This window comes from Gekko japonicus, unplaced genomic scaffold (assembly GCF_001447785.1).
Source record: "Gekko japonicus isolate JY-2015 unplaced genomic scaffold, Gekko_japonicus_V1.1 scaffold476, whole genome shotgun sequence".
Taxonomy (NCBI): domain Eukaryota; kingdom Metazoa; phylum Chordata; class Lepidosauria; order Squamata; family Gekkonidae; genus Gekko; species Gekko japonicus.
The window spans coordinates 321,987-334,061 of NW_015175984.1; the positions used below are offsets into that span (position 1 = coordinate 321,987).

The 12,075-nt window shown below is 47.3% G+C and overlaps 1 protein-coding gene across 1 annotated transcript in view; it reads left to right on the top strand.

Moving 5' to 3' along the window:
- Nucleotides 1-11,487, top strand: part of VMP1 (vacuole membrane protein 1) — a 141,518-nt gene extending 130,031 nt beyond the window's left edge. The window contains 2 exon segments of the mRNA XM_015426282.1: nt 8,499-8,598; nt 10,016-11,487. Of these exon segments, the coding sequence (XP_015281768.1) occupies nt 8,499-8,598; nt 10,016-10,159 (244 nt within the window). The 3' untranslated portion in view covers nt 10,160-11,487.
- Nucleotides 11,488-12,075: the final 588 nt, after the last annotated feature.

The window sequence follows — 12,075 nt, forward strand, 5'->3', positions numbered from 1 at the left end:
CCCCGTTATCCTCGCTCTGACAGGACGAGGTGGGTTTGGTCAAAAAATAAGTGTCAGGTTTGGAGCTGAAGAATCCAGGGAGGGAAGATTTTTCAAAGATGCAGCCTCCGCCAGCTGTTTTTATTCCGGACTTTTTTTTTTTAATGGCGTCTGGTGTGGAGTTATTAAAGCAGCACCATCCAATCATTGAAATAACTTTGGCCTCATCTGTAGAGACTCTGGAAACTTTTAAGTAAAACATTATTGTTAGGACTTGGTCTCCGATGCGGCAGGTTGGAAGCAGATGTCACGGCAGACGTGGGGCTTCCACTGAAAACAGCAGCTGTGCGTCTGGTTCTTTCCTTCTTCCCCAGGCTACACTGTACTTAGAAAGCAGGTTGCTGAAATGGGGTCTGGGGAAGGAGGGGAGGGATGGAGGAAGACGGCGCGGCCCTCCTCCCAAGAACCCTGACCCGCGTGGGCCAGGCGAGCCCCGTCTCCTCAGCTCTCCTTGGAGATCAGCAGGGTCAGCCCCGGCTGCTACTTGGATGGGAGACCACGGAGGAAGGCAGAACGGCCTCTGGCTGCTCTTCTCCCCTCATCCCATTGCAAAGACGTTTAAAAGAGTATATTCAGAAAAATGAGACTTTGTGACTCACTCTGAAGTCACACATGACTACGTGCCTTTTGAGATGTCTCGACTCCACACTCTGCAAGCATACTCAGCATTTCAGCCGGACTAGTTCTCTCCCGTCTCTCAAGGCAACCTGTGTCAGTGACCACTCGATAGGACACTTTTTTGGAAGGAAAGGCGTCTGCTGTCCCTGCAAGTAGAATCCCATGCAGAGTGACTCCAGTCTAAGCCTTTCAAAATCACTGTGAATCTGGGAGGTACTAAATGAAGGGGAGGGGCGGTAAATTCAGGACAGAGAAAAGGAAATACCTCTTTGTGCTCCACTTGCCTCATGGCGTAGTGATGGGCTGCTCACCAGTTTGGTGTCGTGGTTAAGTGCGCAGACTCTAATCTGGGAGAACCGGGTTTGATTCCCCACTCCTCCACTTGCAGCTGCTGGGTGACCTTGGGCAAGCCATAGTTCTGATAAGAGCTGTTCTTGAAAAAGAGCAGTTTCTGTCAGGAGCTCTCTCAGCCCCACCTACCTCACAGGGTGTCTGTTGTGGGGAGGGGGAGGGAAAGGAGGTTGTAAGCCACTCTGAGACTCCTTTGGGTAGTGAAGGGCGGGGGTATAAATCCAATCTTTTCTTCTTGTAACTTAGGTGACTTTTAAAGGAGAAAAGGCCCATCAATGGGTATTAGCCATATCCAGAGCAGTCGATAGGGGGTGGAAACGGGGAGGTTTAGGTCACCCATACCCTGCTTGTAAGGCCTTCCGGAGACATCAGATTGGCCCCTGCAGGGGTGTGGGGGACACAGGACATTTGGGCTGGGTAGTCCGTCAGACTGATCCAGCAAGGCTCTTCTTATGCTCTCATTGGCCAGTGCTGCATTTTGCGGCACTGCATTATACAAGTTAATTATGTGCTGCATCCAATTCTGCATGCAATTCAGTTGTCATGAGCATGACTCCCAGTCCATTTCATCGGGTGACCGTAGTTCTCGTGCTAAGAGGGCATTCGCTGCCACCCATCACTGTTGTGAACCAGGGTGGGAAGGATTCCCGGCTCCATAGGCCGGTGCTTTCCTCCGGGATCAGCGAGCTCCTTTGTGTCAGAAACACCCATCTCTTCCCCCTCCCACGATCAGTGTCCAAATGCCACGTTCTGGCATTTGGGAGGAAGCACTCCCATACCCGCTCGTAAGGCCTTCCAGGGGTGTCACATTGGCCGTGTTCATTCACAGGGCCTGATAATCCCTTTGTCAAAACATCAGGTTGCGAGAAAAGCAATTTGGGCCTGGATGAGATGTAACATTGGCAGATGCCCTTGTTGAAACCTGAGTTATGCCACAGTCGCACATAAAATAGGGTGGGGGAAGGCAGAGGTTGGTGTTTAGAACTTCAGGGGAAAGTGCGGGCGAGGGAATCGGAATCTTCCCTCCGTGTCCCTAAAGTCTCCTCCCCTGAGCGCTTTTCTCCCAGTCACGCCTGCAGTGCCACAGCTCAGATGGGCCCACCAGACCGGAGGGATGCAAGTATCACAGAACAGGATTTCCAACCCCTTGGGGACAGCCCCCTTTTGCACTGCAAATCAAACCCCTCTGTCCCCTCCTCACCTGTGCTCAGGTTTGTCAGGAGAAAGATGCGCCTGGAGCTTTGCTTCAGACCAGGAAGTAAATTATTCAGTGCGTCATGCTGTTTTGTGAAACGTTGAGTTGTGGGGGGGTGGCGGCACACATGCATGGGATTAGTGAAAGCCGCAACCCCAAATACCACCTTAGGTGCATGTTTGTAAGCAGAGCAAATCCTGCAAAGGGGTAATCCTGTGTGTCATAAAACAGTCTAACCCTGTAGGGCAAGTCCTAATCCTTAGGGCTTGTGGAATTTATTAGGTATAAGGGCAGGGGTCACAGGGCAGAGGGGCAGGGTGCCGTGGAGAAGTCCCACCGGTTAGAAGCAGCACAGTCTCACCGGCTCCCCTGTACTCCAGCCATTTGCTTTGAGCCTTCAGCGGACATGGGCACTGCCTCCTGCTTTCCCTCGTTCCTGAGGACTAGAAACAGACTTCTTTTTAAAAGCCGCAGCCTTCAGAAGCATGGACGCAGGGCTGCACAAGTCGTGTTACAGTTCCAGCCCCGGAGGATACAATCCCTAAACAAAGCATGTCTCAACACGAGGGAAAGTGGCCGGAGTTGCTAAAAGTTATAGGATCCGTTCTAAAAGTAGAGCAAATTTGGGGCAGGATGGAGCCAGCAGGGTTGACTGCAGGCAGGATTTAAGCCTCCCCTTGTTGAGCTAACCGTTTGGAACTGTTTGCTGTGTGTTGCTCAGGATGAGACAGGGCAGTCGAGGCCACTGACCCATTTGGCTGTTGAAACTAGGACAGTCTCCCAAACTCTCGTGACAGCGACCATTTCCAAATCCCTGTTAGGGAGGCGTTCGGCAGTCCCTCTGTCCCCTTGGCACTCAGTGGGCATGAGACCGTGCGGAGGGAGGAGTAGTCAAGAGAGATTTCTCTATGGCTTTGTCAGAGCACGCAGCATCTAACCAGCAAGGAAGGGAATCAGAACATGTAAGAGAATCATGCAGATTTCCACGGGGAGAGGGAAGGGAGAAACCCCAGCCTGTGGAGTTGGTGCTTTAATGATCATAGAAGGATAATAAATGAATTTATGAATTAAGAATTTGGAAGGGCCTGGGTTCAGATCCCCACTTGGCTATGAAGCGCACTGAATGAATGACCTTGGGCTACTCGCTCTCCCCGCAGAGTTGCTGGGGTGAAATGTACACTGCTCCAAGTCCCTTTGAGGAAGGCTGAGGAAATAAACAAAACCTGTGTAGTGTTGGGATCCATAAAATGATGGTGACCAGTCCTTTTGGGGAGGTGTATAGATTATAATTTTTTTAAAAAAGGTCCCGCCCAGCAGTTTGTCAGGCTATTTTAACTGTGTGCAAAGAATGAAAATTAAAATATGTTATGTGCATGTGTTATGAATGCAGAACTTTGAGACAGATGAAAATGGCAAAGCTTTTAAAAGATACATGCCCCCCCCCCAGCTGCAGTACATAAAAGCAGTTTTTCTGAATATGTTCTGTTCAGGCTGTAGTCTGCTGTGCCGATGAGGCAGATTCTGAAAAATATGTATTCCTAACCGTTGTATTTTACAATTTCACGGTTTTAAAGGGTAAGTTGGGCAACATTTGCAATACGTAGGATTCTCTGCTCAAGTCTTTACTGGTGTTCTGTAGTAATCCATAAGTATATAGTGAGAAAGGGTAAAAAAAATCAAGCATTAACACGTATTGATTCAGTTTATTTTATTAATAAACTCAGAGTGGTTCCAAATATGTTTATTTGTAAAACCTCTAATTTTTATTAAGTTCTTAGCCAGCTCTAAGTTGAGAAAAGCATGCTGTGGATTTCAGTAACCTTGAGTGTTTTGAACACTGCCAGATTGTGGCAATACATTTTGAGTTTCTTGGAGTGAAACTGAATTATCAAGCTTCAGTTCATGTGCCATCCAGGCCTTACTCTGTAAGGTTCTGTGATTGTGGTTCAGAGGAGGTTGAAACAATCGAACATGTATTTCTCTATTGTAGTTTGTATGAGGACATTTGGGCAGCCTATTTAGAAGATATTCTTAAGAATGATGCCAAGCAATCCGATGACAGAATGTTGTATCGTTTACTGGCTTCACAAAACATAGTGGTTATTGAAGCGGTTGCTAAGTTTTGTAACTGCCTTATAATGAGGAAGATGTGTGTTAAACCCATGAACTGAGTGGCGATTGTGTATGATTCTGATCTATGCCAATAAAGGTTTTGAACTGAACTGAACTGCTTGAGGCATGAGTAATTCAAAGTTAAGTACTTTTAATTGAGTCCTATCAATTTCACTAAGAGAAGTAATCACATACTTAAATGTAGTCCATTGAAATCACTTGGGCTTAAAAACATGTAGTTGGCTGAACTGTGTCCTTGACATCCTCAGGACAATAAAATAAAGATAGTAAAAATGATCATACGACTTCTGGGTTGTACACATTTTCCTCCAGTGTAGTGTGTCATTAACAATACAAAAATGATTTATTTATTCGTGATGAGGATATTTTGCAGATAAACATCTTTAACAAAAATCAAATAGCTATAAAAATATATCCAACAATTTAATAGCATACTGTCAAACTTTTCTTAAAGCAAGGTGAAGTTTTGACCAATTGCAGCAAACAAACAAAAATTATAAGACTGCTGAAAATACTTTAACAGGTTGAAGAGGAAAAAAAATCCTCAGAAGGATTTTGAATATTTCCAGTTCTAGGTTTGACATCTCAAGGTGGTTTCTTAAAATGTAGTTTCTTGCAGCTCCTAATTAAGGCCCTCTGATTCTTAATAGCCAATATGAATTGAAATGATTGTTTGCTTTGAAGATGGAAGAAAATGGTTTTTCGGAAACAGGGAGGTTTTTGAAGTGGGTGGCTGATCGCTCCCAGTAGAAAGCAGGGCACCAATCCTCCATCTACTCACAGTTTTCGGATAGCTTTGCCATATGCTCCGTGTCTTTATATCTAGACAGCTGTACTGTCCAGCAACCCACGCAACACTTAACCAGCCTGAAAGGCGCAGGGTGGTGATGCAAAGCGCGCGTGTTGCTTCGGTCATGGCTGCGCCCAGCAAAAGGAGATTCCTTGAAATCTCATCCGTAATGGCTGCCACATCAAGACAACACGTGCAGCTTTATCCAAGGTGATCGTTTGTGAAATATGTCTTGGAAAAGAACCCAACTGCTGGATTGATGGAGCTCTTAAAAAATCTTTTAAAACCCTGAACATTTACTCTAGTCTAGCAGAGAGTTTTCATTCTTCTGTAACATTCACAACAAAGCAGTCTTTCAGCTGCTTTTGTGGCATTCTGGAAGATTACTGCTAGAAAACGGGGAATAAGGATATACCTAGCCAGCCAGATGGTAGACCATTACCTAACAATCTGAACTAACTTCAGAAAAGAATTCACTGAAGATAACCCACATTGTGTGAACAGGAGCTTTAGCTTGTTCTTTAAAAAAAAAATTACTGAATGAAGTTTTTCCCCCTGTGCTAAAAAAACAACTCTCTAATCTCAATTTCCTGAACAAGCTGTAAGGTTTTGTAATTTTATAAACAGCCCCTCAAAGGCAGCAAAATAACGTATTAAAAATCATATTGTGCAATAGATTTTTCAAGGTTGTCCTTCGGCACCATTTTCTGTTACGGGGGAAAAAAGAATGTAAAAGAGAGAATAAAAGCTTTGAATGGCCTAGAGAAAGCCTCCCAATCCTGAAAGCTGTAACCCTTTTTTCGGCAATTAATGGCGCTGGCCTCTGCAATTAAAAGAGCTGAGCAATTCTGGCCAGTCATCCAACTTTCACTGTCAAAGCATTCATAACTTAGAGTTTTTTACAGCAAAGGTTACCTTTTGGTAGCTGTTCCTTTGTCGGGGCTTCTGTGTCATCTGAAAACCGAACCCGAGTGCGATTTCTCTGAAAGCGATGACTCGTTTCTTTGGGCGAGTCATTCCCAAGAATTTCTGTGGGGTGATCAGTCTTGGTCTGGCTGACAACACTCTTTATCTTAATGGTGACTGGCATGCCTTACCTTGCAAAATATGTTTTTCAACCTCAAAACTTCCAGTTCTGAAGCGGGCACCTAACCTGAACTGGGCTCTTTGTCAGTCCTTGAAGAACGAGCTTCCTAAGAATTTATTTTAGAGAATGCTAAGTTTAAAAGCAACTTGAGGGGCTGATCATGAACATATTAAAAATTGTGTACCCATCTTCAGAGGAGATTTCCCCCCCCCAAAACGAAAATGTGAAAGTTGTAGAGAAAGGGATAAAATCCTGGATGGATCGATAGATAAAATATATTTGCGTTTGAGTCATAGTTTTGCATAAGTAAAGGTAATGTTTAATATTAAAGAAATGGCATTATTAAAGAAATCTCCCTTAATCAGAGGAATAGTAAAAGAAACAATAAGATAGATGTGCATTAGCAGATGTGCAGTAGAATGTTCATAATCATCCTTTTCAACACCTAATTTTTAAACATTTTTATATTTGATTTTTGTATCTCTTGGTCTTAATGTCTGTCTATCCTGTGCCAGGCTACCAAAAGTGTACTTTTAAGGGTAAATGGTGGCAGCAGGAAACAACATAGAATTCATAAGATCCCATTCTTCTTGTAGTGGGATGGGACGAGTAAAAGTTGAACTAATAGAGATCACTCCCAGTTCTTAAAATGTCCTTTAAGAGTAATGCTGCTTTCAGTTTTTAAAATCGTGGCTATTTATAAGAACAGTGATTAAAATGTTAGTGGTGTGTGTGAGAAGCGGCCAGAATCCAGTTTTGGAACATAGTTGGGGAACCATCATCTGTGGCAGTTGGGGACCCCTCTGTCTTGAAGAAAAAGAAGTGTGGGTGTGTTCCCTTCATTTGAATCCTTCGTTTTCTTTTTTGGCTTTTTATTTCTAATCTGAAGAGCTTTAAGCTCAGAATTTCTCTTTGCATCCATTGATTACATGTCTTAGTTTGCTGCTTTCCAAGGAGCAGGGACCAGGGCTGTCTCACCACCACCACCATAATTTTACCATCACAACAATCCTGTGAGGTGGGCTAGGCTGAGAGATAGGGAGCAGATCAAGGTCAGCTGCAGGGCTGTCTTCATTTGAACCCAAATCTCTCTCCAAACTAGGGGCCTGGCAACATAACCTGAAAGGAGCAGATGCACCCAAGGCTCTTTTGGTTTCAGACCAGTAGAAATGTCCCTGCAGAGAAGGATGGGAGTGGTAATTTTGCCATAGGGCACTTGTCAGGATCGACCAGTTTCCAGTTTTAAGATAACTAGCCTGGGGTGCACACACACAACTTCCCTTTTCTATGCCTCTCCTGGGATTAAACCTGCCTAAAGTGGCGATGCCGTGGGTATTGTGGTGACCCCTCTCCTGGGCTGTGAGGACATGAAGGGGGTACCTAGTTTTTGGCCTGTTGGGGGCGGGCCTGGCCAGTCCTGGAGCCCCCTTCCCCAGTGTTGGCCTTCCAAGGGTCGGAGAGCGACTTTGCGCACAGGCGCACCCCTCCTGGTCGGGAAGGCAGAGGGCGCAGCGGGGGAATCTTTCTCCGGCGTTCCCTCCGCCGCCTCCCGTCCCGGGGCCAGGTGTGTTTGTGGACCGCCGTTCCTTTGCACAGTCATCGGCCATAAAGCCGGCCGTGATTCAGGAGCAAGGTTCGGCTCCTCCTTTGTTCCTTTCTCTCGCCCGTCAATCGCCCGGCCGCCCGCCTGGCTGGCCTCGTTTTTTTAAGCACCGCTTGACTCTCTCTCTCCCTCCCGGCCCGGCCGGTGGGCGGGGTCTCCGGAGTGGGCGCGGGCCTTCCTTTTCGGACACGGATGACGCAGGAATTGCCCTTATAAGGACCTGCGCGGAGCCCGGCCCCTCCCTCCCGGAGCCGAGGGGGGCCAGTCACCCGGGCGGGGGCGGGGGGGGAGGCGGGCAGTTTCTCTTTTAAACTGGGCCGAGTGACTCCAGCGCCAGTCACTTCCTCGCCCGGTCGGCTCCAGCCAGTTCTGGCGTTTATTCGGGGCCCTCCTCGCCCGCTCTGCTTCTGGGTCTTCCACGCCGGCAGGGAAGCCCGCGGAACACGTGCCCCGCGGGCGCGCTCGCTTTTTCTTTGCTGCGGCTTCCCCCTCCCTCCCCCTCCTCCTCCGTGGCTCGCCCACCTGCCTCCAATGCAAGGGGCACTTTGGGTCCTTAGCTGGTGGTTTAAATTTCGGCGGTAAGTTTTTGTAAAAGAAATCTTTCTTTCTTTTTTTTGCATGTGTTCCTCCTCCGCTGCCCCCCTCCCCCTTCTCCAACTTTCGCGTCGGCCTCGGGCATCAGCGCCGTCCCGAGCGTAGGTCCCTCTCTGCAGAAGCCCTTCCAAGAATATTTGGAAGCCCAGCGGATGAAGCTCCACCACAAGGCGGATGGAGGACCCCAGGTAAGAGAGTTTCCGGGGGGGGGGGGCCCTCAAACCCACTTTCTAGGATGGGTTTTAGAATTCGGATTTAAGGGAACCGGATGCTAGTCGGATGTGAAACGAAAGTTTGAAGCCTATCAAAGGGAACAGGGAAGGAAATAATTCATCTCAGTAATAATAGGAATTGAAAAGATCGTTGTTTCAACGCTGGTTAATCTGTCGTGTGTGTGTGTGTGGGGGGGGTAATTCCTTGCTGTACAAAGCAAGCGGTTTCTTGAAGTTGCCAGCAGATCTTGAAGCCTTCCAATTTACACCATTTCCTACTGGCCAAGGAAAGAAATCCGCTCTTTTGAGAGAAAAAATATTAGAGGTACGGTGGACTAAGATTCAAATCCAGAACCCTTCATTTGGGTTACCTGAATAATTTCCGTAGATCTGTTCAAGCCTTTAAAGGTTTTGTTACCCATAAACTGAGCATGTTAAGAGTGCTCTACTCAAATGCATTTTGGGCTGGTCTGCTGGTCCCAAGTGCTGTCTTTACGTCCCGTCCCCCCCCCCCCCCCACCCCGCCGCCCCTACCCCAACCTGTCCCACCTTAATTCATCCTAGAAAGTTTGGGGGGGGGGAGGGCCGGACGGACAAGGAAAGGAAACCGGATTGCAGAGGGAACTGGGTGAAAGTGTGAATGAATTTGCTGCTCTCCGCTGCCCTCTCTTGACCAAAGGGGAAATAGCCCTCCACGGCGAGAGCTGTTAGAAGTGGCTTTTCTGCTGCGTCAGTTGCTGGTTGCACAAGGAACACCGACCGGAACATGCAGCAAACAAACAGAGAGAGGAAAAAATTCCCGAGGGGGGATTGGCCTTTGGTGAAACCCAGTTGCCAGCCAATAGTTGCATTGTGTTCCAGGTGGTGGTTGGGTAGCTCTCCCCTGGCCGGGTCCTGAGCTTGAACTCCTTGAATCCCTGCCAGGGGGCTGGAGGGAAGCGGAATACCGACTCACTCTTAACCCTTTGCACACGGTTAACAATTTGAAACCTCTTGCCAGGCCACGTTCCCTAGGAGGGGGAAGAGCAAGAGTCGTTGGTTCAACCGGATGGATTGCACCAAAGAAGCCCCCGCCAGCATCATTAGCTGCGCCCCCAAGCCTCCCTCCTGCGCAGGGGCATTCTGAATTCTCACGTGGGGCCAGGAGAAGCCCCGGGCCGGCCTCGGATGTTTCCCAGACAGCCCCCCCCTTTTGACAACATTGAAGGCAGGCAGAAAATCTTGAGCAGGGAAGTTTCCCTGACACTAGATGGAGAGAACCACCAAAATACAGGGAGGTGGGACTGTTTCAACGCTGTAGAGAACTTCTGACTGCTTCTAAACTAACCTGCGTGTTTCCCCCTCTCATTCCTTTCCTCCCTGGTCCCCGACTTGGGGCTTTGTGTCTCTGCAGGGCGAAAACTGGCTCTCGTGGACGTTTGAGAAACTGGTCATTGTGATGGTGTGCTATTTCATCCTGTCGATCATTAACTCCATGGCTCAAAGTTACGCCAAGCGACTCCAGCAGTTCATGCCCTCTGAGGAGAAAACCAAATGAGCCGCGGAGGCAAAGGGAGGGGAGGGGTGAGCCCCTGACTTAATTGGACGTCCGGCTCCACTTCACCCTTTAAAAACAAACCCAAACAACCAAGAACAACGGGCATTCTTTGAGAAAAGGGGGTGGGAGGGGGCACTCGGCAATCATCCCAGCTCTTCTCGCAGGCAATTCTTTTAAAAAATAATTCTGCCGTTATTAAACCATCCACCTTGACTGACATTCGCCTGCTCAAGGTAACGTACGCGCTTTCCTTTGAATTTCGTCCAGGTTGAAACATGAACAAGGGGATGCTTAAGCTCTTCTTTTTAATATAGTTGCTGTTTACTCCAGGGACTTCCAAAATCACTGATTTTTTAACAGTGTGGGACTTTTCCTTAACAACTGACATGCCGCAAAGCTTAACCTTGAAGGTCGGCATTTCCATCCTTTCTCCTGGACGTCCCAGTCCAGCGAAATCTTACATCAAAATAGTCTTAGATGGGCTCCCCGGTGCGCATGTCCCTCCGTAGTAACACTTTAAAATCTGATCTCGGTTTCTGACCATCTCATTTGTGTTCATTTTCTGGGGGGTGGGGGAAGCGGGGGGACGGGACAATGGGACATTTTTAAACTTCATAAGGGTTGTGAGCAGAGAGACAGGGGGGTGTCAAACTGCTGTCTTTTTAAAAAATCCTGTATATTTAGAATGAAGTTAAGACGATAAAATTTATAAAATCAACTTGGATCATTCCAGACCTTTTTGTCTTGGTCTTTCAAAGCACCCCCCACCCACCCCCAGTCTCCTGTCTCTTCTTGTGTTCTAGTCTTGCCGGTGGTTTCTTTGCAAACTCTTATTCCCCACTGTGAGCGAGTGCTTTCGGTAACCCTTCAGGCGTTCTTGAATTTTCCCCAAAAACGTCCTGCTTAGCCGAAGGAGGCAGAAAGCACGGACCTTGAAACGGCTCAGTTAATTTTATTTAACTGAAAACCAGTAGCGTGTCTATGTGTGTGTGCGTGTGTGTCTGTTTTTAACGGGTTAATTCTTACGATGTTTGCACAGCATCGTTAGGAGATGCCAAGAAGATGCTTTTGTCTGGTGCAGGAAAGGTAAAAGGAATAAACAGCATTGAAATATATCTTTAAGATGCCTTTTTTTTTACCTTGATATAAAGCAGCATATTTCTAGGTTGTGTGCGTGTGTGTGTTTTTTACAATTTGTCCGTTCCTTTCCAACTGCTCCTTTTCTATAAGGAGACAGTTCTGATAGTTTCCCAGAATGCCGCTGGAATGCACCTCCAAGTAGTAGTATGTCCTTCAGCACTGTTTTGGGGAGTGCATTGACTGCTCGCCCCCCCCCCATTGTAATGCAAACTTGCCTCTTCAATGGTGATACACTTTTCAGTGTCCATAATTCATATACTGTCCCCTGTTCCAAATCATTCTTTTGATACAGAACAAGTGAGAGCAACCTCTACATCAGTGGTTGTCCTTAATAGTTCCTAAGAGGTTCTCTGGGACAAAACTAGAGGATCCCCCCACCCCAAGAATATGTTGCTTATCAAGTTGTACTAGAAAGATTTATTTCCTATAAGGTATCACTGGTAGGTTGCAGAGTAAACACCACCTTAAGACTGGGTTCATCGGACAGTGTTCTCTGATGGCTCTTTTTGGGACAAAGGCCTAGGGCATCACTCCATCTCTGAACTATTTTAAGTGTCCAGCATACCGAATCTTCCGGTGAACAGAAAAGAGCAGCCAATCAGTCGCCTTTCTTTGATTAGGGACTGGCACATTGGAACACCCACTGGTTTTCTTGTACGTTCTGTGTTGACTGGTCTGTTGAGTGAATTTGTGCACCCCACCCCCGTGTGTCCCGCTCGTGTTGCTTGCCAACCTACCGTCGTGACGTCGCCATGGCCTGTACCTTTCTGTCGGAT